Below are 27,562 nucleotides of genomic sequence, written 5' to 3'. Positions count from 1 at the left end.
TGATCTTAGGAATGTATCACATTGGTAGTGTAGATAAAGTGTGCAATTACACTGTAAGAAAACAGGAAGGGATCTTCAATGGTCAAATTTGATAATAGCTGACAGAAAAAAAGTGTATGAATTTATTACTGAAAGTATTATAATCAAGCAAAAAAAATGAAACAGACTGGAGTAAGGTCAGCTACAATGGTCTTCCTAGACTTATTTTGTGCTTAATGGTTTTCAATGGGAGCATTGACACATTCTATCTACTTCACAAGCACTGAGCAAAATTGCTTGAACCAACATGGTATTGAGACTGTTTTACATTAGATGGATTCTTTATGCTACTTAAGATTTGTTTCCAACATATTGAATAATGCTTATATTTATATCTTGATATTATTTTTATACAAACCATGTACAGATGTATTCTGACATATATATATTATTCCAACACTGACAGGGAAATTGAAACCTCATGCACAGGGCATAAGATTATTGCTAGTTTTAAGGAAGAATAATCTCACAGTGTTCAAAACCCTGTAAAGACAGAAAGCAGGAACTGTTCACTCTACCTAAGAAGCTACTTCTTCACATTTATGTAGTCTTATGGCATATACTCTGTACTAACAGTACCTATGTATAATTTAGTTACCTATTTTTCAGTGTTCCACCATTTTCTTGTGTTATAATTTTTCATTTCATTACCGTATCTCTAAAATGTTACCTTTTATTTTCTATATCACTAACTTGAAATTAAATCTGGCCAGAATCCCTATACTTTGAAAGTTACTCATGTGTTCTGCTTCTTATTAAAAATTTTAATATAATATTGACAAAGTTTGTGTAGTAATTTGAGTATTGGGCTTCTTAAATACAGTTACTTTAACAATAAAGTCCTAAATACATTGATTAATAAGACCCTAGTGTAATTAAGTTGTTAAAATTTAAAAATAGGTTGTACACATAACATTATTAAGTTGTGTTGCTTTACACAAAATTATTCTGTAAAAAAAATATACCCATTGGGATTTTTTTTTTTTGCTAAACTGCAGGATAAAATTTCTGACACTAAAATAAGCCATTTGTTTGATTGAACTGGAAAGTACCTATATGGCAGATACTTACCTGGCCTCTGAATAAATTTGATTTTAGGAAGCATGCCAATTATTTGATAATAGGCATGTAATCACTTCCTATTTATTGGCAAAGCTCATAAACTTGCACTACTGAGGGTTATCCAAAGAACTCCTGGGTCAAAGATACCCAAAGAATCTTAGCCAGCTACAGCTCCAGAACAGAAAATCAAAATGCACAGGATAAAACAGATTCCAGTGGAACTCAGAGTTCAAGGGGCCAGGAAGCTTTCTGCTAAAGTTCATTAGAGCAAGAATCCAAAGATTGAATTCTTCCTTATCTCTGGCCTTGCATTTGGCTAGTCAAAGGTCAATTTGCAAAGTGATTATCTTTGTCTATAAACAGAAGTAAGATCAACAATATGCAGGAAAAAACAAACCAAGGTCAATATTTTAACTGTGCCCTTCCAAAAGCCAAACACACAGGAATAACAAATAGAATTGATACTTTCTTAGTAGAGTCTAGCAATATTAGCAGTAAGGTAGTTAAATTATCACTATTAGTATGTTCCTTTGCTTTTAAGAAGAATTTTCTAACAGAAATCTGTTTAGTTAACAACAAAATGAAGTAACATAGTAAACAAGAGCTCATGTGTAATATGGTATCTTTCTTACATATATGCTAAGAAATACAAATACAAAATGCAAAAATGCATTCAGGAAGAAAATTTCATCTCTCACCTCTTCCCTCATGATAAAACACACAACACAGACACACATGCAACTACACAGACACATACCCAACATACCCACATACCTCATGATAAAACACACAACACAGACACACATGCAACTACACAGACACATACCCAACCATACACACACACACACACACACACACAAGCTCATCTTAAAAAAAATTTACAAAAGTTTGTATTTCAATCATCTATAGAATTCAGTAAAAAAAAAATCACTCCAAATAAAATCTCAAATAAGTGGTTAAAATATTCTTCAAAATTATTTTGAACTAAAATTCTTTATAAGATTTGAAGTACTTTATTGAATAGAAATGGGAAGAATGGACAGCCTTGTCTTTTTTCTGATTTTAGTGTAGTTGAATTGAGTTTCTCTTCATTTAGTCTGATTTGGCTATTAACTTGTTGTATATTGCCTTTATTATGTTTAGGCATGTTCCTTGTATCTCTGATATCTATCTCCAAGACCTTTACCATGAAGGGGTGTTGGAATTTGTCAAAGGTTTTTTTCAGCAGTGAATGAGGTGATCATGTGGTATTTTTCTTTCAGTTTGTTTATATGGTGAATTACATATCTGATATGAAGTCTACTTGATCATGGTGGATGATTTTCTTATGTGTTCTAGTATTAGTTTTCTAAATGCCAGATTCATATGAACTTCCATATCCACATGTGAGGCCTTGTAATTAATAGCACATTAAAGACATAAATATATATCTTCTGACATTAGGATCCTATTACATGTAAACAATATATACCCAATGGCAAAACAATTTTTAATATTAATGCTCTCACCTATTAACCTCATGTGGCATTCCAAACACACAATTAGAAATTCCCAAGGTCCCAATGAGGAGCAGAAGGAGGGAGAACATGAGCAAAGAAGTCGGGACCACGAGGGGTGCACCCACCCACTGAGACAGTGGAGCTGATCTACTGGGAGCTCACCAAGGCCAGCTGGACTATTACCAAAAAAAGCATGGGATAAAACTGAACTCTCTGATCATGACGAACAATGAGGGCTGATGAGACGCCAAGGACAATGGCACGCAGTTTTGATCCTACGCAATCTGCTGGCTTGGTGGGAGCCTAGCCAGTCTGGATGTTCACCTTCCTAGATATGGACGGAGGGGGGAGGACCTAGGACTTACCACAGGGCAGGGAACCCTGACTGCTCTTTGGACTGGAGAGAGAGGGGGAGAGGAGTGGGGGGAAGGGGAGAGGGGTGGGAGGAGGGGGAGAAGAGTGGGAGGAGAGGGAGAAGAGTGGGAGGAGGGGGAGGGAAAGGGGAGGCTGGGAGGAGGTGGAAATTTGTTTTTTTTTCTTTATTCTTCTTTTATCAATAAAAAAAATGTTAAAAAAAGAAATTAAAAAAAATAAAATAATTTTAAAAGTTGTGCTGATATGCATTATGAAGCAAATCAATATAGAACAGATGAATATGAACTCTGAAGTTATCTTACAGTGAAATTTGATAAACTTGCTCAACCATCTGCTCCAGTCAGCACAGTTGAATTTTTTTAGTTGCTCAGTAACAGTGATTTCAGAAACATTCATTTAAAAAGAATAATTGTAGTAATATGAGCGGCGGTGGGGCTGCGTCCCCAACACCCCAGCCACCTGCTCGGCTAGCTTTTGCCCCGAAATAACAACACACAAACTGTATTCATTTAAACACTGCTTGGCTCATTTCTACCTAGCCTCTTCTAGGCTAACTCTCTCACCTGGACTAGCCCATTTCTTATCATCTGTATAGCACCGGTCTTACCGGGAAAATTCTAGCCTAAGTCCATCCTGGGTCGGAGCTTCGTAGCGTGCATCTTCCCTGGAGTGGGGAGCATGGCGTCTCTCTGAGGCGTCTGCTCCTGAGAGGAGAGCTGTTGAGTCTGACTCACTTCCTCTTCCTCCCGGCATTCTGTTCTGTTTACTCCACCTACCTATGTCCTAACCAATGAAATGGGCCAAGGCAGTTCCTTTATTAGCCAATGACCTTCCTCCATCAAATAATCATTTCAGAAATAACACATCACCTTTTCTACATTTTGAACAAAATGACTAGACATTGTACTTTACAGTATTGATTTATTATAGACATATTAAACATGGAGAACATATGGTTTGTAATTGATCATTTCCTTTTACTCTAATGGATAAGAAAGTATAATAAAGTCTTTGGAACATTAGATTTATAAAATCCAATAATCATATCTTAGGTATATGATCTAATTCCTGCTAGATGAATGTTGTGAACATCAGTGACTTAAAGCATGATAAAATGAAAAGTTCAAGCTGATGACAATGTATTCCTTTTTCTATAAAGAGTTTGGCATCAAATAGACAAGTTTTCTCATTCAAATAATTAATGTTGAGACTGCGAGCTTGATTTAAAAGAAATTATGGAAAAAAATGAAGTCATATTACTAGACAGACATTTATACCTGGTAAAATGATTATAAACTGAAATACATGAGAATCAATAAGAAAACTCATGAAGTTGACTACTTATAAAATTAATTTGAAGACTATAGATTACTTCTTACCTATATGGAATAATTTCAAATTATCAAAAATATTAAATGCCAGTCCAATTTCTATAACCACCTGACTTCATCCAACCTAAGCCGTATCCAACCTTAACACAAACATAACCACACTTCCTGTATACCACTTCTACATACTCTGCTCATATCACCCACAGAACTAACAGTGGACATCACAGGCCCAGGTATCATTGCAAAATGCAAACATATTAGATATCAAGGCAATATTCCCTACACACAGCAAAAAATTCAACAATTCTGCAGAAATGTTCACCAATAAGAACTACCTATTGAGCATGGGATACGGAATTTAAAATAGCATTCATAAACTCATCAAAGAATTCATGGAGTTTCAACAAGTCACTTTTTAATCTGCTTTTGGGATTCTTTCCCCCTTATTGGGTTGCTTTGTCCAGCATCAAGGGGGTTTGCCTTGTGTTACTGTATCTTCTTCTGTCATGTTTGACTATCATCTCTTGAAGACCTGCTTTTTCCTGAAGAAACAAATAGTGGGGAAATGGAGTTGGGGTTGGGAAGAGTGGGAGTGCACTTGGAGAGGGAGAGGGAAGGAAAACTGTGGGTGGGGTGTATTGTATGAGAGGAGAATCTATTTTTACTTAAAACAGAAGTCACAAAGAAACACCTTGAAGGACTTAAAGAGAATGAATATTAACTGCCTAAGTGACACTCAATAAATCGCTAATATCAGGGTGATTGACATGATGACATTTGATAATAGAATTCAATAAAGAAATAGAAATATTGCTGCAGTTCAAGCCTGAGGGCAGATGTGAGTGAAAAAAAAAATAACCCAATACATACCATATTCATCTTTTTGGTTCTGGGTTACCTCACTTAGAATGGTGTTTTCTAATTCCATCCATTTGCATGCAAAATTCAAGATATTATTGTTTTTTACCACTGAGTAGTACTCTAATGTGTAAATGTGACCTCCCAATGTCTAGTTGAAGAGTAGGAGGAATGAGAATATGAGCATACTGGTCAAGACCATGATGGGTTCACCCACTAAAACAGTCCACCTGAGAGAATGGGAGCTCAACAACACCAGCTAGACTGGGAAGGAACAAGCCTAGGATGAAAGTAGTCACTCTGAATGTGGGTGGCAGTTGCATGACTGGGGCAGACTGTGGAGCCACTAGCAGCAGCAGCAGGATTTATCCCTACTGCTTGTACTGACTTTTTTGAGAACTTATTCTCTTTGGATGGATATCATACTCAGCCTAGATATAGTAAGGAGGGTCTTGGACCTTGCCCAAAGCAATGTGCCTTGCCCTCTCTGAGGACTGGATGGGGTGGGGTGGGTAATAGTTGGAGGAAATGGGAGGATGGAAGGAGTGGGAACTGAGATTGGTATATATAATGAAAAAAATATAGTTTGTTTTCTTTTAAAAAATAAAACAAATGATAACCCAATTAGAAAACTTGTGAAGAAACCTCAAGAATGAGGCAAGGAAAAGGCAAAAGATAAAGTGGAGACTCTAGATAAAATAACCAAATAAAGTGAAAGACAAGTGTAAAACACAGCATAGGAGTATGGAAGAAATCTTCAAATTACGGGCATAGATGAAGGATAATAATCTCATATTGATGATATTGTCAAGATTTTCAAGAAGTCATAGAATAAAACTTTCACAAACTAAGGCATACCCACATATATCCAAGAATAACACAGAACACCAGATAGGGAAGACCAGAAAAGAAATGAGCTATGGCATACCATAGTTAAAATACGAGTCAGAACCAAAGAAAGAGAAAGAGAGAGAGAGAGAGAGAGAGAGAGAGAGAGAGAGAGAGAGAATTGAAAGATTCAAACAAACAAATAAATATAAAGCCACAAGTTACATATAAAGCATAACAACAACTGATTGTTACAGAAAACTTTGAAAGCCAGAAGAACACGGAACCATGCATTCCAAGTCATAAAATAGCAATACTGACAACCCAGACTGAGGTACACACTAAAACTATCTGCCATAGTTTAAGGAAAACGAAAATTTTTCCACAATAAAAAAACAGCCCTAAAACATTATATTAGATAGAAAGAAAAACCTACAGAACCTACACAAAGCAATATTTCAAGATAAAGAGGGGAATGAGCAGAGCCAAGAAACTGCACCATTCCTAACGATCAGGAAAAAGCAAACCAAAAGCAAATTTGAGATTTCATCTTACCCTAATCAAAGTGGAAAGATCAGCAAATCAACTAAAACCAAATGCTGGAGAAAACATTTGGGGAAAGGAATCCCTCATTCGTTGTTGATAGGCTTGCAAACTGATGCCAATGCTCTGGATATCAGAGTGTAGAATTTTTAAAAAGATAAAAATAAATCTAACACAAGATCCAGCTATTTTCTTCACACATACTTTCTCACAACAACTAAGGAATGTAAACAATCCGAGTGTCCTTTAACAGACCAGTTGATTATGAAAACATAATAAACACTCACTATGGAATACTACTCATCTGTAAGAAAAAAAGGAAAAATTTAAATAAATGGACGGAACTAGAAAATATGTTGTTATGTAACCCAGAGCCATAAAGACATATACTTGTTGCCTCTCATTGGCGGTTCCAAGCCCAAATCTTCATATGTAGGGTATATCATCTGAAATAACTGCAGAAATCTGAAAAGTAAAAGGGAATAATGCAATGGGAGACACTGATTGGGGGATAGCAGGGTACAAGTTATTTGAAGCAGAAAATATGAAAATGGAGGGAGCTTGATGTAAGAAGATGTTAGGAAATTAATACAGAAGAAGGTTAAATAACAGCTAGCATGCCTGAAAAGTAGAAGAAATTATATTTTATTTTCTATATGTCTAAAATTTCATACAGTATTTATAAGTTTGAGTATTCTGTGGGGAGGATGGTGTGTGTGTGTGTGTGTGTGTGTGTATTTTTGATGTAATTACATTTACCCATTTGAGTTGACAATGCTTCCCAAGAGCCACAGGCAATCTTTTAAAAACCCAGAGCATGAGAAAGAAGCCTCTTTCCAGTAACTGGTTAGAGTTTTCCAAAAGACTCCCCAAATATTATAGGCTATTACTGTTCTTGGTGTCTTTGTTGGACCAATGGGGTGGGAGAAGGTAAGTTGCTACTTCTAAACACAGCATGCACTTCAGACCCAGGACTCCGTGGACCTGAGCCAGATCTGATCCTAAATCCTCCTCCCTGACAATAAACTTCTTTCTGCTCTTGTAATAAGCCATGAGAAAAAACAATGTGTGAGAGAAATAGGTTTATTTTTGTCTTACATTTTTATTTATTTTAGAGATTGAAATTAAATCAGGACATTTCTCCATTCCCTTCTCTCCCTCCAATCCTTCCCATATACCCCTCTCTACTCTCCTTCAAGTTCACGATCTCTTTTTTCAATAATTATAACTGTTTGCATATATGCAATTGTAAATGTATATTATTAAATAAAACCTGTAAGGATTGCAAAATGTTTTATATGCATTTATGCATATATGTGTATTTTCAGAGGTGCCTGTTTGGCACTAGACAGTCATTAATTATTTGATGTTCTAGTCCGTAGCGAGGATCATCTCTCTGGCTCCCAGCTTTACTCTATTGCCTGTAGTTCTTTGATTACACCATCTATTATTCAGGGAAATTGGGGCAGAAACCTGAAGGCAGGGACTGAAGCAGACACTATGGAGTAATGCTATTTGGTGGCTTCCTTTCCATTACTTTCTCAGTTTGATTTCTTATTTAATCCATGATGACCTGCCCATAGGTGGCATGGTACACAGTGGATTGGTTTTCCAACATCAATCATTAATAATGAAAATATCCCACAGACATGTTCACAGTTCATTCTGATGGAAACAGCTCTTAAATATCCAATTCTCAAGTGACTAGTTTGTGTCAAGTTGTCAAATGGTAGGTTTTCATCGATCTGTGCTACAAATATCCAATTATCTAAAGAACTAAGTTAAAACAAACAGCAAAAAAAGATGCGGAAACTGATTATAGAAAATTTATGTGCTGGTTGTTTTATTATATAGTTCACACCCCATATTGCCTCTTCTCTCTGTGTCTCTGCCTCTCCTTCCCCCCTCTAAACTCTCCATATGTGTTTTGTTTTACCTTTTGTGTTTACTAGTCTTTCTTATATAATGGGAATTGTTTACTCAATTATATCTTATCAGATAGTGTCCCAGATAGGATTCCACGCTTTTATTCTCCTAGCAGGAAAGAAGTCATCATAAAGATATGTGCTTCTACGACTGATTACCAAACTATTGAACAACAGACCCTGCAGAATTAGAGTTTTCTCGGGTAATCTAGAGTTGAAGGAACAAAAAGTCTGAAGATCTCCTGTCAAGGGAGAAAAGAACCTGTCTCTCTGAAAGAGATGCGCACCATTATGAAAACTTACAGTGACAAAACACAAAACCCAAGAATGAAAACAAACGATGTGTGGTGACAGGGAAGAGTACACATTGATACAAGTGACTGACCGGTTACTTGAATCTCCTTCAAAGGTTTGTTTTTATTATTTCTAACTATGGATATCTCTGTGTGTCTTCATATGGATGTAGATGTCCATGGAGGTCAGAGTTGAAAAAGCCTCTGGAGCTGGAGTTACAGAGAGGTGTAAGCTACCATGCAGGTGCTAATAATCAAACCTATAACCTACATCCGGAAGAGTACCAGGTGCTTTTAACTCTGAGCTATCTGTTCAACCCCTCATAGGCACTCTCTGTCTCTATTTAAATCTTAACCTAGGTCAATGCCCAAAGCTAGATTTTGAACTAGTTAGATCTTTTTCTCCTTTCTGGTAACAGTGATATTATGATATGTAGGGTTTTCCTAAAGTCCTCTGTTACGTTGTTGTAGATATGTACTTTGTGATATTATTATCATTAAGCATTAAAGCTTATGTCTCTGTAGGAACATTTAGAACATTGATACAGTATAAAATTATATTATTTATTATTACTCTTTCAATAATTAATTTTGAGCAGCTTTTATGCTTTACTCAAATATAATTTGCCGGAGGGCCTTTTTATTTGTTTTCTCAATGTTTTACCATTTTGAGAGCTATAGATTTTTTTATACTTTCAAAGTAAAAAAAGTTTCATTCCTGTGTAGTCAGCAAAATTTCTACTGAAGAAAATTCTAATACTATTTTATATTATAAAATTAAAATATTTTAGTAATGTCATTAGTTGAGAAAAGTTGGGTCAACTATATTTGTTAACATGATTAAACTTCAAATGGCAACTGGCATTCCAGTATCAAGATTTTCCTTGAGTACGTGGAGACGACTGCTTTAATATTTGAAAGTAACAACTTGTTAATCATGGAAAGATGAGTATTCACAGTTACAAACTCTTAATGTGCATAATTCAGAGTGCATTTTCAAGTAACTACATGCCATACTCATGCTGAAGATATTCAGAGTTTGCAAAGCTCTGATGTTTGCATTTGTCTCAATTATTACTGTTAGAGTTCAGAATTAAGGAAGCAAACCAAATCAAAGTTTGAATAAGAGAGTTTTTTAAATGAAAGTACATTCAAATTCAAAACATGTACAAATGAATTATGGTAATGATATTAATTAAGACTTATTTGGGCTTCTATAAAGAACTGTATAAAACTATGTCAATTAATGAAATTAAGTCCTACAAAAGCACATTTGGTAACTAAATTAGTATATAATTTCCTGAAACTTTTTATAAGCATGGGAATTTGAATTATAGTCACCATGAGTGATTAAAAATATTTTCCTATCAGGTATAAGGGTGAAGTTATTTTTGATGTGAGGAATAAAATCCAAGCTCTGTCTATGTGATGGACAAAGAAACACAGTCAGAGCCTCTTAAGCACTGATTAAAGCTTGAAACTCCTTCAGCTGTTATAGATAACATAAGAGCCTCTGGTGTTAGGGGACATTTATAAAGGCATAAATTAAATATGTCATCATTATTCTGATTTGCAGATTATTGTTAGCATGTCCTAAGCAAGCTTCTCAGAGAGTTTCTATCATTCATTAGTGTGAAGCAAGAAGCATGTCACAAAACATAGTGTTTTATAACTCAGGCTCACAGATCCATACATAAATCTCAGTGTATGTGTGTTTATGTGTGCATATGTGCAACCCCCACATATATGTATACTTAGCATAATCACTGGTGAAATTTGTGTATCATGGTGATACACTATACTTAGCCGAATCACTAGTGAAATTTCTATATCACTGAGATATATTCACTCAAGTGGCATCCACATAAGCTCCCAAGCAACCATTGTTATGTTATTGTTGTTAGCGCTGATCTTAGATTATGATGATAAATATACTCTACCATCCTGTAAATAATTTAGAACAAATCTCACAAGTTGCTGCTTACCTTTCACAAATGTCCCAAAGATTTGAATAGCACTTTTGGCAAGGATAGAAGGACAAGGAAAACTAAGGAGGACAAGAGATGAGAAAGAAGCCCGTCATGATAGAAACCTGGGTTCTGTTTCTGACTCAAGTAGACCTTCAGCCCCTAAGTGGAGAGAATTGTATGAAGGTGGCCTACAAGGATGAAGCTCACTTATTTTCTGTGAGATATATCAAAAAAGAGTGTTGAAGCAGTTAGTATGCTATCCTTGAAGGCAGAGGATGTGTAACCATTAAGGTTAATGATACTGCTACTATCTTTCATGAGTAAACTGGACCACTGTACGCCAGAAACCATCTCATCATTTCATTTACAAAGAAAATTAAGAGAGGAAATCACAATATAGAATTTTAATATGGTAGCTAATACTTACTTATGTTCTTTCTTTAATTTTAAGAGCTGGGAACAAGCCCAGGGCTGATCATTGAGCATGCATTTATGCTCAGAGAGAGAGAGAGAGAGAGAGAGAGAGAGAGAGAGAGAGAGAGAGAGAGAGAGAGAGAGAGAGAACTTAAAAACCAGGCAGTGGTGAAACATGCCTTTAATCCCAGCACTCAGGAGGCAGAGGCAGGTGGATCTCTGTGAGTTTGAGGCCAACCTGGTCTATAAGAGCTAGTTCTAGGACAGGCTTTAAAACTACAGAGAAACCCTGTCTCCTCAAAGAGAGATAAGTTGATATAAGTGCCCATTATTCTTTATTTCTATTGGAACTAACTTTGATGCTGTGTTTTTACAGCATATTTGTCAATGCAACAGTTTGCATTAAATATGAACATAGCAGGATCAAGCGTCATTTAGGAGACAGGCTCTGGGCATGTCTGTGGGGCATTGTCCAAACTGGATTCATTGAAGCGGGAAGATGCACCTTAACTACGGACAACAACATTTCAGCGCTGGGGTATGGACTGGATAAGAAGAGAAAGCGGTGAACATTAGAATTCCTGCCCCTGCTTCCTGACTGCAGACCAACAGCTTCTTGCTCTCACCCCCATGCTTGTCCACAGAGGCAAACCCTTCCTTGTCTAAATGGCTTCTGCCTGGTTGTCTTATTTCAGGAACAAGACAGCACATCAACTGTGTTAATAACTGATGAAACTAGACCTTACTGTAGAACGCCATCCTCTCTAATAGACTCAGTGCCCTGATAAAACTAGACCTTACTGTAGAACGCCATCCTCTCTAATAGACTCAGTGCCCTGATAAAACTAGACCTTACTGTAGAACGCCATCCTCTCTAATAGACTCAGTGCCCTGATAAAACTAGACCTTACTGTAGAACGCCATCCTCTCTAATAGACTCAGTGCCCTGATAAAACTAGACCTTACTGTAGAACGCCATCCTCTCTAATAGACTCAGTGCCCTGATGATACTTTTAGAGAAGTGTTGGCAGTTCTTGAAAGAAGTTTCACAGAATTGTTTTTTTGGCTAACCAGATTTCCCTGAAGTGAAAAACATCTAAGAATATAAGAAGATTAAAGCAGTTACAAAGTCAACAAAACCAAATACACATGCAAAATTAACGTACGCACGGTCATATTTGGATGGCTTTCAGTTGTGTTAACTGGGACATCAACTTCTTAATCTATTGTCAAGTTTTCACACCTGTGCTTCTAATTTATTCTGCTGTTGAATGACACTTGATATTTATTTGGTGATCTATCTTTCTCATAGTCTTATTTAAATTGTTACTGGGGCTTAATGAAGGTACCAGTTCATTGACACCTGCTAAACTCTTCGGGCCTGAACCTTCACCATTGAAACACAAGACTGTTACCAATCAAATACAAAATTTTAGAAAAAGAAACAAAACCAATACAGTGATGGCATACAGAGATAATATATTAAATCTGGTATCCACATACAGAGATAATAGAATCTAGGCCCAGACACTAAACTGTAAAACAACAACAAAACCCAAAAACTTGAAAGTAGAACTTTACAAAGAAACCACTTGAAAATTTCACAAGATAGAAAACAATAAACATAAAGCAATGCTTTATTAAAATTTATCATATTTACCAAATAAAAGACATTGTCCAGAAAACAAGTGAAAGTATCTGAGAAACTTCTATAAAAGGCACCTAAAAGTGGTATCCAACATATAGAAGGAGCTCTTTACCTTCAAGGAAAGAAAATACTAAAAGTTCACTTACAACATAGTCTAAAACCTGGTCACATATCATCATCAAAGAAGACCCATGGGAACAACTGGCCTAAGTAAGTACCTCATGTGTCTGTCATTATGTAATTAAACATTTAACAAAATACAACTGTAGAATAAGTGAAATCCCACATGCTGGGAAAGGTGGGGAACAGTAGATCTCTACTACATTGTAGGTAGTACTTTGAAAATATAGCTTGACAATTCCTTTCAAAGGTGAATGCAAGCTTCACCAGAAATCATGCTGAAAATACCCACAATCAAGCATAAACATATGGACTGATATTTACATCAGGTTTCTTCAAAAAGTATGAACTAAGCAAACAAAGTATCCTTCAGCAGGTGAGTATATACATAAAATGTGTGGATACAGACAATGGAACGTTATTTATATCTAAAGCATAAACATACATGAAGTCATAAAAATCTATTCGGGAATCTTACTGCATGGCACTATGTGAAATAAGTCAATACGTTCAACCAAGTTACTGTGTGATCCCATTTATATAGAAGGTAAAATTATGAAAATAAGAGTTATCTTTTACAAAATATGAATAGGCAGAAAGCAGAAATTTAGGTTATGGAAATATGCTGCTAATGTTACTTCATCAAAGCTTCCTTGGCTTCAAACCAAGGCCACAAACGAATCTTTTTGCAAACTATGGGCTTTGGGTGATAATCAAACATCACTGGATGATTGTAACAAATTCCCCACTCTGTTCCACAGCTTGAATAACAGAAAAAGGCTATCTATGCACAAATGTGAACACATGGGGATCTATGTATTGTCTTACTGTTTTTGCTGTTAACCTACAATGACCTTTATAATTGAAATCAATTACTAAAAACACTGTGATAAAAACAAAAGAGAAACAAATAATACAACCAAGATTTCTGAGAAAACTTTGGATTGACTGCCTATTAAATAGACATTTATTATTGGACATCTCTATCATAATGGCTGACAGTTCCATCTGTGAGGAGGGTCCTGTGTTTAATCCATCCAGTTGGTAAATACATTGTCAGCAAGAATCCTTCAGCTCAACACCTTTAGTCTAAGCCTGTTTTCACGGCTAATTGCCTCATTTATTTTTCTGTAGACAGCTTACCATAAAGCAAACTTTGTCCTAGCTCTCCCTGAGAGACACTTGCCTTATTATACATTTCAATACACATTGAATCATATTTTCATTGAATCATGTTCTCATTGAATCGTGTTTTCAAGTCAATTCATTTAAGATGATCACTTCACTAACAGTCATATGATGGATTAGCATATGTTCCAGGGAATTCAAAATGGAATCCTTTACTCAATTCTCTGCATGTACGAGGCACTTAATAAATGTGTTGCAATAATGTGTAAGTGTGCTTTTCATTGGTAAAAGAATACACCAGAAAGGTATTTGCTTAAAGCTAGAGTACAACAGGAAGATGAGAAACATGGATTCCACCTTTGTTTGCAATAGCTCCCTGTGTCATTTTTACCAAATGGGTTGGCAGCCCTTAATTGTCCTACCTGCAGTGTGTGTGTATGAGAGAGAGGAGTGTGTGTGTGTGTGTGTGTGTGAAAATATATTTATATGTGTATACAACATGCTTTCTATATATTATTATAACTTATAAATCGGAAAGCTCAATCACAAAGAATAAGTTAGTAAAAATAATACCACTCTTTCAATTGTTTTTATGCTACAAAGTTGTTAATCACTTAACCATTCTGACTATAGAGCTCATAAACTGAATTTTCTTCACATTTGTAATATAGAACTTTCCTAATTGAATTCACAATAAAATAATTTTTAAGAATTAAAGATTCAGGAAATAATATATAATTTATCTACACATCAAAGTAATGACTGCAAATGCTGACTTGAAACTTAATTAATTTTAAAGATCAAATGAGTGTATTTTTACTTATTCTCCACCATAGCCCTTCTTTCATGTATTATGTAAATACATACATACACACACACACACACACACACACATTCATATCCCACTTCAGAATCTGACATTACGTTACTGTGGATATCTGTTAAACACCATATCTGAATTGTTCCATTAGCTTGCACCAATTTCAAGCAACATGATCATCATGTAGTCCAAATTCCGATACTGTGTCTACGGCCACTGCTGTGAACATTGACGTGTTCTTTGTCTGTAACACAAGAGACTACCACTTCTGACACAACTTGTGAAACTAGGTATTCTAAAAACCCATTATCTATAAAGTGAATGAAAGGAAAAAATCTCAGACCTTTCATGGTTTGCGACAGTATGAAAATATGTTCATTGAACAAAGCTTACTACATTTTTCTCTGACCTCCTGTTTTTGAAAGAAAAAGAGGAGCACGGAGCTCAGAAGAATTCCCCTTCGTCAGCAGTACCACCATTATAACATCACTTTTTATATTTTAACATGAAAATAATAAAATTCAGAAAGTATCTAAACCTATTAATAATCCAAGCACAACACATTTCCTAAAGGCTTACTATTCTGTATGTTATTTTTCATCATTATTTACTTGTTTGGCAGAACTTTTGTGCACTTAAAAACCACAACTAGATATGCCAATAAACATATATAATGACGCAATCGCTACCACTGTGCTACTAAAGATACTGTTACTCAGATCTTCATTATTTTTCTGTGTGTCTGTGTATGCTGAGAATTCTATACATTTACCCTCTCCCAAATAAGTAGAAATGCATTGCTGTTAGCTGTAGCTAGCAGACCATACATCAAATCTCCTCAAGTTATTCATCTTGCATGACTAAGACTTAGCAAACATGAGCAAAACTCTTAGCTCAGCAAGTGTTCCACAGTCCCGTAAATTAAGGAGGAAAACATTTTCTTGTTCTTGAATTTGAGAAACATTTTTTACAATGTAGCTTAAGATGGTCTGAAAATAACTTTACTCCACAGGCTGGCCTACAACTCATGGCTATCTTCTTGCTGTGTGTAAAAAGATAATTTAATGAAAACCCATGGTATTTCTTAAATATACTCTTTCTATCAATAAAAATTGTTTAATTATTATTGTACTTTGGTTGTATGACCCCAGACTCAATTTTGCACAAACAGGAGATTGAGCATTAGTTGAAACTAGGAATTATTTCCTTAAGGAAAAAATAGAATCATTATTTTGTAAATGCAAGGTATTTATCTGAAACAAGTTTAAGATTTAATAATATTCACCCTTCTCGATATGCATCAAATAAATTTATCTATACATTTTAACTAGTAATCCCCTTAATATTTAGTTAGCTAAGTCTTCACAGTAACTTTTTAACTTCTCTAAGCCCTGACCCCAGATTTTCTTCCAAGGTGTGGTTCAAATTGTTTCCTGACTTCAGAAAAAAAATATCAATTATCATTTTAACAATCTCTTTGAAATCTCCTGTTAGCATCACAGTGATTGCTAAGGCTTACCCCCAGTCTTCCTATTAGGAAACAATGGTCTTGGTTTGTTTAGAGGTCCATGCCTTTAAGCACTAGAATTCTGAGTTTCCTTTTATGTTTATCTTTTCCCCTCTACATCTCTCCTGCTTGTTTCCATTAGGTGCATCTATCCGTGTTAGTACAAAGGCAAAAGACCAGAAGAAAAATCATCTCTTACAAATCAGTTCTTTGAATTATATGGTATCGTTGTGACCAGCGAGGCTCTCAAGAACCATTACATTTCACACCACCCTCTCTTCATTCACACAGTGATCCTCATGGAGAAACACTTTGACTTCGGGGGAAATTATAGATCAACTTCAATTTGCCAGGTTAGCTGGAAGTGACACTCTGGTCAAAGAGAGATACAGACACTTAAAGGACTTTCAGTGATCCCATTAGGGATGCTCAAAGAATACTATGGTCCTCATGCAGAATTCCATCAGGCAATACAGTGACAGTGTGATCAGCACTAGAGGTGGAGAAGCAGGCAGGGTAGTTGCTGACACAAGGAAGATTTTTGGTCAGACAAGTAACGTACTTGTTGATATTTGGAGATGTCAGTACATAAATATTACAAGTTACACAAAAAAGTCTACTTGTTCTGAGATATTATATCTAAGCAATTAATGGGTGGTGAGTGCAGGGGGATAAGAGAAATATGAAGATGAGAAAAAGTCAAAAATGAAAATGAAACAAGTAGCCAAAAAGGAACAACAAAAAAGTATCACACAGGAATTCTGTGTAGTAGGTGTAGGAAGGAGTTCTAGCTTTGTCTTTATTTGTGAAGAGAAGCTGGGAGCGCAGAGAGATGACAAACAAATCCCAAATTCAATGATTAAACGTAATAAAGAGCATTCTCCATTCCTTGTCCCATGACACAGTCATGAGCAGGATATATTACTCATTGTAGTTTTTGGAAGGAATGCAAAGTTCAATGATTGACATGTGTCATGCTATAGGATAAAGGAGAATTCTGGGAGATTTTTCAGCTATTAGCTAATACTCAGACAAAGATGCTTCACATGCCTCTGTTCCCAACTCACTGCCACAATACTACCCTGTTTTCTCCAAAACAACTTTCTTTTCTTTAACATGCTAGTTAAGGAATTCTTCACAAGGCACATGAGAGTCCATCATTATTGAACTTTGCCTATGATGCAGATTTCTGATAACAAAACCATAACCCAGGTGATTTCTATTTCTCCTAGTGAGTTCATGCTAGAAGGTTGCCCTAAGCCAGGCTACAGCCACCATCAGGAGCAGAAAACAATATGAAAATTGAGTTGTTTTGCTTATGGGGGAACACTGTCAATGGTCTAAAAAGCAAACAATTCTCTCAGGCCAGTGTCATGTTGCTTTACGATCATTGTGTCTCATTTTAGGGAGCATCTGCCCATCCTCTATCCCAACTTCTTATTTTCCTGCTTGATGATGATGACTGCTGCTTTCTCTTGCTCTCAGGAAAGCTACTTCAGTTCACCTCTCTGAGTTGTACTAATTTCAGAGCAGTCCTGTTCCCCAGACTACACCACAATTAAATAACCATGTGTAGGAAAATGGCTTGTGAAAGAGTGCGCCATGTCTAAGTCCAAGAATATACATAATAAATAAGAGCAGAACTTTGTGGGCTTTGGATGGAGTGACTGCATTTCACAGTTCCTGGGTGCTAATGAATGGCCTCAGATGATACTGCATAAATGCAGTGGGATAAACACATCAGTAAAACACACAATCAGCTCTCCTGCAGACGTGGATTTCTAGAGGATAATTAAGACTTCTAAAATTAGCATAGCAAGTTTATTGTTACTCATTTTTTACTGCGAGATACAGACAAATGAATTTTAATCACATTTTTGATACATACAGCTGGAGATGATAAAATATGTATGTATTTGTTCATATCTGGAACATTTCAGTCTGATCTGACGAATTAATCCTTCTTGCTTGTATCACAATGTGATGAATATGTGGGTTGTCTTAGTTTGCCTTCTCTACTATGATAAACACTGTAACCAAAAGCAGCTGGGTTGTTATTGGGCTTAGATGTCATGGTCACAGTTGCTCACTGAGGGAACTCAGAATGGGAGCCCGGGAGTGTAACTTAGAGCCAGGCACTGGAGCAGGCCCTATGAAGAAGCACTATCTACTGTCTTGCTTTCTACTGCTTCTTCAGTTTACTTTCTCTCTCTCTCTCTCTCTCTCTCTCTCTCTCTCTCTCTCTCTCTCTCTCTCTACCCATTTTCACACATGCACACATGTGCATGCCTGCACACACACGTACACAGGTAGCACATACAACATGTTTACACACATACAAACTCTCACTAGGTGACTTTTATATATAGCTTAATCTTAGAGTCAAACAAAGCTGTTTAAAAGTGATGTGTTTCAATACGATTTCTGTCCTGCTTTTTAAATGCCAACAATCATATATCATTTCTACTGATTTAAAAATATAAATACAACAAAAATATTAAGATATAATAATTTTGGAGCACGTATGTTCTCAACTTATTTCACTCAATTATGTCTTTTTTAAATGGGTTAAATTGCATAGATAAATATATTGATGTTGATATTTTATCATGTAAATTTAACTAAAAACATTGTCATAAATGTTCATACTGATGCCCAATCTGTGGTCTTGTATTTTTCAGAAAAACAATGAGATACAATTAAGCCATAATTTACCCATCAATTCTCTGCCAAAGGTTTAATACAACAGGGTCTAATGTGCACACAGTACCAGGAAAGGCATGAATATAGTTTCTGACCTCAATACATATATTTTAAAGCAAAGAAACAACACAAAATAATATTTACTAGATATGTGATATCATAAGATAAAATTGCCTGTTTTGAACTTGAAAAAGTTGAACATGAGAAAGTATTTGCCACCAAACAATTTTCTTTTTATTCTAAGGAATCTAAGATTTAATGATTTTTTATTACATGAAAAAATTCAACAATTTCTACTCAAGCTGAATTTTGCAAACATATGTGCGTATGTGTGTGTGAATGTATATCTTTGTAGAGATTTAAAGAAATACTTTGTTTTCACCTTAAAGCTCTCTAAGAAACATAAGAAAATAATAGAAGTTAACTCACTGACTCAGTCATAACTCTTGGTATAGGCCATGCACCGCGCCCCCGTGTCTGCACTCTGTGCACTGGCACCCAGTTACCGAGCTTCGGGCAAGGGGCTGGAGGTTAAAATACACAGACACACACAGAGACACGGCGACACGGGCCATCCTTGAATTCCTCAAGAATGCCCTCTTTATTGTGTTCAGGGGAAGATTATATAGAGATAGCCATGCCCCAGCCAAACCCACCAGAAACCACTCTCCTGCCATCAGGAACTCCTGAAGGTCTCGTGCTCAGAGCAGCTGTAGACACTCAGATCAGGGGATTACAAGAAATTCAGGATCTGAGGTCTCACTGCTCCCAACAGGTATATAAATCATTATTTTATATATTATGTTTTTAATGAATAGCTTTATTTTTAGTGATGTGCACATATGTGTGACCTCGTCATTTTATGCACACGTGTGTGCAATTGCCTTAGAATCCAGACAAGGATGCTAGAAATCCTGGAGCTGGAATGAAAATGGTTGAGAGTTGCCAGATAAACCAGGAACCAAACACAGCTCCTTCAAAATAACCATATGTGCTCTTAACCATTAATCTCTCACCCCTGCTCCTACCTGCTGCAGTAAGTTTTATATCCACACTACATCTATTTAAAATCTGACGTTATTTTATTAACCAAACTGTAATTTTTCAGTTGCTGATATTTCCCACTTTTAAAACTGGATTGTTTTAGAAAATGAAAATTATTGAAAGCATGTTTGGAAATCAATGGCTCTGAAGGAATAATAAATAAGATTGACAACTCAGCCATACCTTGTGTCGTAATCTCATAAGAGGTTGGTAGGATTTAATGCCATATCCTGATTCTTTTGTTGGCCTTCCTTCAGACTCCAGGAAGATGACTCCAAGAATGAAGACAGCTGACCAGGACTTAAACATCCTTATTGTTTACCTGTCAAAATTAGAATTTTGGAAATCAAATAAAATACTTTATATAATAAAGAAATATATCAAAAAATTCAATACCATGAAGAAATCCTTACATATTGAATCAGAACTCTCTGGTGTGTGACTATGTAATAAATAGATAGACACCTCTCATGAACACTACCCTCTTTTCATAAATAACACCAGTACTTTTTAAAATCAGTCTCATAAAATATAGAATTAAAAAAGGTAGGATTTGAAAAAAATTCTCTGGGAAAATTCAATACAATGTAGACTAGAAAGGTAAATAAATTATGACTGATACTCTAAATGTAGGTAATGCAATTATAAATATGCTTATAAACTTTAACTCTAACTCCTCTTTAAGAATAAAGATGTTTAATTTTTAAGATTTTATTTATATAGTATGTATACAGTGCTCTGTCTGTATTTATGCCTATAGACAAGAAGAGCGCATCAGATCTCATTACATATGGTTGTGAGCCACCATATGGTTGCTGGGAATTGAACTCGGGACCTCTAGATGAACAGGTAATGCTTTTAACCACTGAACCATCTCTCCAGCCAAATATAGCAAGCCAAGAGTCAATATCAAACTCAATGGACAGAAACTCACAGTGATATCACTGAAATCAGGAACAAGACAAGGCTGTCCACTCTTTTCATATCTATTCAACATAGTTCTAGAGGGCCTAGCTAGAACAAAGAGACAAAAAAGGAGATAGATCATGGGGATACAAATCAGAAAAGTCTGAACCCATGGGCACAAAAAGAGAATAATTCTAGATCAACAATGTAAAATATATTTCTTACAATAAAGGTATTGTCTTTATCAGAGGAGTTTCCCAAGACAGCAGATAGCTCTTAATTCAAAATCCCAAAATATGCAAAAAAAATATGAGACTAAGTGATGATTGCATGTTTTGCCAAATGGGAAGGTACAATATCTCCGATCTAAGGCTTAGAGGACATTGTGGAAGAAGGGGTAGAAATACTCAGAAGATAGGAAGATGGGCTGTGGAATTGCATCTTCTTAAAATGATACAGGCATTTTAAAATGTAACTGTGCTCAAGGAACAGAGAAAAAGACAAAATGGGAACCTTATAAGAATGAAGGATGGATATATAACACAACGGTGTCTTTAAGAAGGAACATGGCCATTGCACTCAAAAACTCAATGTATTCATTGCTATCTGTGAAAGATAATGTTTGGCCTATCAACATTTCATTATGGAAGAGGCTATTATAATGTCACTTACTTTTGTGGTATAGCCACAGATACAGTCTTTCTCTGACTGAATAACTTAGGTTCCCATTTTGTCTTTTTCTCTGTTCCTTGAGCACAGTTACATTTTAAAATGCCTGTATCATTTTAAGAAGATGCAATTCCACAGCCCATCTTCCTATCTTCTGAGTATTTCTACCCCTTCTTCCACAATGTCCTCTAAGCCTTAGATCGGAGATATTGTACCTTCCCATTTGGCAAAACATGCAATCATCACTATGCTCCAATTAAGCATAGTGGGTTATACACAAAATGATGATGACTTGTTGAAAATAATGGTGTCAAGGGGAGGCATAGAGTAAGGGTTTCTATTGCTGTCATGATAAATCATGACAATGGCAACTTTAAGAGGAAAGGATTTACTTGATTGCCATATCATAGTCCATTGAGAAAAGTGAAGACAGGAACTCAAACAAAATAGGGAACTGGAGACAGGACATGGTGCCCAGGCCATGGAGGGGTGTTGCTTACTGGATTGCTCCCTATGCCTTGCTCAGTCTGCTTTCTTACAGAATCAAGGACCACCAGCCTAGAGAAGTCACCACTCACAGTAGCCTGAGCCCTCCCCATCCATCACTAATTGATAAAATGCCCTACAGCTGCTTTTTATGCAGGTAATTGTCTCAGTTGGGATTTCCACATCTCAGATGACTCTAGCATACATCGCATTGACATGAAACTAGCCAGCACAGGTATGAAGGATGAAATTTTCTAAAATTAATTATAAAATATAGTAATTGTCAAATAATCTAAAATGGGAAAAATACCCAAAAAAGCAGGAGAAAATATTTCCTTGCATAATATGACACAACAGGCCATGTTTTTTATGGTGGTAACATCTAGGTCTGTTACTTTGCTTCAAAATTCAAAATTGTATGATTTGGATTTATTTATACTTCTCCAGAATTTCATTTTTATAATTGTGCAAAACAAATAAAATGGGTCTTCTAAAGAATAGGAAAAACAAAATATAATTTAAGACATTGAAGGAATTGTTCTGTTATATCTATGATTGGAGAAAAGCTGTCAAATGATGGAAAATTGAAAATCTCATCAAATAAGGCAGTCAGGAAAAGTGGTTTTCAGGCCGAGCTATGGTGGTTTCAGATGATTCTCTCTCCATTCTTGTAGGGGGTTGCTTGTTTGTTCCCACTCCTGAGCCCCAAAATTACCACACAGAATCTGTATTAATTAAATCACTGTTTGGCCCATTAGGGCTAGCTTCTTATTGGCTAACTCTTCTAACTCTTACATCTTTACCCATTTCTATTAATCTGTGCATTGCCATGTGGCTGTGGCTTAATTGCAAGTTTCTGGCATGTCTGTTCCCAGTAGCAGCTTTATGGTATTCACAACATACACAGGGGAATCCTACATCACTCCATCAAAGCACCTCTTAACACTGCCTTGGGAAAAAAGGTTAAGTTTCAAGGAGCTAGCATCAGTGCCTTCATTTGGTCTCTGACAATGTCACACCAGCCTTGGTGACCTCTGCTGACATTTTCTGTAGCTCCTTTAACTTGTGCTTGTTCCAGACAGGTTCTCATTCCATTCAAGTAAAAGTAAAAGTGGATTGTTAGTATCCACCGTGTGCCTAGGAACTTCATCTTGGCCAAATCTTTGCTCTACTCTAAAGCAGGAGGGAAGACTACTGGAACACTAAGACCTTTTCCCTTACTGGATTCTAGAATTCCCTGAGTCAGAGGGCTTGCCCCTGTGAGTCTCAGTGTATAACTTAAGTTGAGCCATTGGTCTAATTATCTATGCTGACTCATCACTTCTGAGTGGACTCATAGATGTGTGCAAGTATATAGTTGAAAGAACTTGTGATTATCTCTTTTTATAATATATCCCAAAATGCTTTATAATCTCTAGCCCAATGTATATAAGGGAGTAACAAATAAGTTTCAGGACACAGGAAACTGGAATTCACCAAGTACATACTGGAAAGAAATAATAACCATGTACTTGGTATTTATAGATCACATAATCCATTTATAAGATGGGAAAGAATGTGTCTGAAGAAGAAAGAAAATTCAAAGATGAATTTACAGATATGTTTAATCCAAATAGAAGGTTAAATAGTTCTAGAAGTTAAAGAAATTTAGAATAGTAAAAAGAACATTTTAGGAAAAATTATAAGTGAAAATTTTATTGCAATAGAATAACTTGAAATCACAACCCTTGTCAATGTTTGATACTCTATGTAATAATTGGCTTAGTTTTTCATCTGTATTTAAATGAAAAATTAACTCAGAGACAGGAATTTTATTTATTTATGTGAATTAGAGCAGAAGTTAACACAGGGTATATGTTCAGTAAATAAATTTGAATAAATAAATGAATAGTGATTAGTAATTAATTTAAAATCCATTAAGGGGCTTAATATTCTTCACTTCATTGAAAACATTTGTTTAGGTTGACGGTGAATCCAACTAAGAAGTGAGTTGTTGCACGCATAACAGGCTTTTTTTTTTTTTTCTGCACACAAAACAAGGCTTTCCTTAGGAGGTTCCTTTGAAGGCCTCCCTACCCAGGGCAAACAGGTTTTCTTCCTTGACACATTTAAAATAAAAATAAACAAAAACATTCTTTGAATACGTTAGGCAAGCTCTTGTACCATTCTCATCTTTCTGCCAAACTTAATTTCACAGGGACATGCTGATCTCTATGCGGGACTACAATTTAGTGCCCGTCTAAAAAGTGCTCGAACATTCTTCAAAGAACCCAGTCTTATGAAACAAAATGCATTCACCATTTAGGCAGTGAAGTCTCATAAAAAAAGATATGCGTTCCGCAGCATCTCACTTGCTTCAGACATTCAGGCTACCCAAAATCATCAAAAGCAAAAGCTACTTAGATAGCTAAGAATCTCTGCCTTACCTGGGATAAGCAACAAGAACAAACAGAACGGGAAGTAGACCATATCTGTCCTACTAGACATATGTCAGTGATACTGCATGGTATTTCATCCTAGAAATAACTTTGGGATATTTTGATATTACTTCTTACACATAAGTTATATATAAAGAAGACATTTCTAGGTGATCAAATGCTCCAGTTAAGAAAGTTAGCTACTTTTCAAGGCTGTATGCAGGACGCAAGCTAAACCCAATCACATTTGACTCATGCTTCCGTTCTATAACTCTACTTTTTTTTTCACACGATAATGCTTCTGAAAAAAAAAAACCCTTGGAAAAGAAAAATGTAATTCTCATAAAAGAACACTTTGGAAAGGGGGTTTTGTTTTATACTACCTGTGGATTTAGGTAAATGGCAAAACAAGACACATCAGAAGGGTATGGCTTTGGGACTGCGTCCAAATAGGGGAGGGATTTGCTTGAGCCCATGGTGACAGAGCTTTTCGTGGTTCTGAATTCCATGTTATTTCCCATGATAATTGTCCGGACTTTTATTTGTAGTGTTCTGGGCTTAAAAAAAATATAAACCATTCAGTATTTCTTCTTCTCAGCATGTGAGAGTAGAAGAGAATTTTAATTTTGAGTAAAAAAAAATATGATCATTTTTTTAATTCCACTTTCAAAACAAGAATATTTACTCCCAGGACAGCTTAATCATTAAGTTGAACAAAACTGTCCCAATTCTAATTGATTCTACCTTTCAATAAACAGCTTTATTAGAAACTGAATAGAAGAAGGAAGCTAAATTTGGGTTATAATATTCATTGCTGTTTTAAAGACAGACTGTATGGTAAATGCGTAGACATTTAAGTTTGTACTAAGGAAAAGCATTTTTGTTGACTACTCTTAATATGTTTACAAAGATTTGTGAACTCTGGCAAATAAAATTCGTGAAAATATTGTGTTATTAAAAGCACGTGATGTGATAAATGTTTGGTTTCTCAAAACAATTAACAAATTTTACAGGGGTAGAAAAATGGCATAGAAGTGAAAGCAATTAATTCACAAAACTGACAACCTAAGTTTGGTTCCTGGAACACACAAGGACAGAAGGAGAAAAATGACTCCACAGAGCTGTCTTTTGACCTCCACATGCGTACCATGGCACATGTACCCAGAAACATCAATGATAGTCGTAAATAAATAAGTGATGACAGATAGATAGATAGATAGATAGATAGATAGATAGATAGATAGATAGATAGATATGAATGGATGGAGGATAGATATGTGTAGTTAGATTACTTCATAACATTAAATTAAAATGAAATAGTGGATTAGGAAAAGATAAAAATTTATTGAAGACTAACATTGTTCAACACAGAACATGACATCAGTTATCAGAAATGACATGCAATCCTTACTTCCACACATGAGGGAAATGATAGTCAGTAAGGAGAATGCATATATCCATCCTACAAAGTGGGTCTAGTGGACCCACCTCTTCTGATTTTAGAACCCCATTACCCAAATGCACCAATATGACCAACTAGTACCCATTTACTCTCTAAAAACCCAAAGGAAATATCAAAATACCTATTAAGGGCATTGCTTAGCAGCTACACATCTCTGCAGTTATAATGCCATCCAAATCCACAGGCTTCTAGTAGCCTTATATTATAAATAAATGACTGAGCTTATTGCATATTTTCCCCACGGGAAATTTCAACAAATTAAAATAATAAAGCACAAATGAATCAAACTGACCATAAATGGTTTTGTTTCATTGATAGAAAGATGATGATGATGATGGTGGTGGTGGTAGACAGGCAGACAGATCAATCGATAGATAGATAGATAGATAGATAGATAGATAGATAGATAGATAGATAGATAGATAGATACATACATACATACATACATAGATACATAGATACATAGATAGATACATAGATACGTAGATACGTAGATACATAGATACATAGATAATGCATAGACAATGGATGTTTAAATAACCGTATAGACATATACATATGTATTGATAGAAATACATATATGTGCTATCATGTAGAAACTTACTAAGTTATACACAACTAGATACGGTTCAAATTGTAATTTGAAGCCCTCATAGACAACTGTTAAACAAAATGAAATTTTGTATTTAACTAAATTAATAAAGAAAATTTTAAATCTGAATAATCTTGAGACATACGGGAGCTTCATATTAGATATAGTAAAGTCTAACTTTAAGTAGTTTTATACAAAACAAAAGACAATGACTCATTAACTGTTTCTCAGAAGAGGTCCTCAGGCTTTTCTTTGATTTCAACCATAATTGGATCATTAAAATATAATATATTTGGCCTCAAATGAAATTAATTCTAATGATGGAGCAGCAAATTCCTTGCCTTGAACACACAAGGGCTGAATTTGGTTGGCAGTACTGAAATTAACTCTGTATATCTACTTTTAAAGGATTTTCAGTTGACAGTTTTAAAAATAAGCTTTATTTATCTTGTTACGTACCTTACTAAAGCAACTGTAATGGGTTTTATCTTTACAATAAAAACACTTGGTGATTTTTCAAAGGTGGTTTAAGTTTGACATTATTGGTTTAAGATATGCTACATGTTAAAACAAAATGACTGAGTAATGACATGTCAACATGAGTCCAAGACAAGGTGACACATGTCAGTGTTCTACCAATAAACCTCGCTCTTGGATGATCACTCACTTAACTGTGATGGTGGACAGAAGAAACTATTCTGATCTTGTAAGACTGTATTTTATGCATTTAAATTTCCTTATTGTAATTTACTTTCACACAAGTTTGAAATTAAACCATTCCTTCTTACTGTAGATAAACTGAAGATGCTTCTTTATAAATATGTCCCATTTTGGGTCAAATGCCCACACTACTTAGCAGAAACTGACTGTAGGGCAAAGGCAAGAGAGCTTGATCCTAAACAGCTTGTCTAAAACTGGCCTTG

General features: G+C 35.6%; 1 protein-coding gene across 1 annotated transcript in view; it reads right to left on the bottom strand.

Moving 5' to 3' along the window:
- Positions 1 to 27,562, bottom strand: part of Fstl5 (follistatin like 5) — a 405,920-nt gene that overhangs the window by 339,958 nt on the left and 38,400 nt on the right. Inside the window, exon 3 of the mRNA XM_075950900.1 lies at positions 20,291 to 20,429. Within this exon, the coding sequence (XP_075807015.1) occupies positions 20,291 to 20,416 (126 nt within the window). The 5' untranslated portion in view covers positions 20,417 to 20,429. The remainder of the gene's footprint in view (positions 1 to 20,290; positions 20,430 to 27,562) is intronic.

The sequence above is a fragment of the Microtus pennsylvanicus genome, chromosome 16 (assembly GCF_037038515.1).
Source record: "Microtus pennsylvanicus isolate mMicPen1 chromosome 16, mMicPen1.hap1, whole genome shotgun sequence".
Classification (NCBI taxonomy): Eukaryota; Metazoa; Chordata; class Mammalia; order Rodentia; family Cricetidae; genus Microtus; species Microtus pennsylvanicus.
Note: the sequence above shows the minus strand (reverse complement) of the source record. Positions and strands in the feature narration are given on the sequence as shown.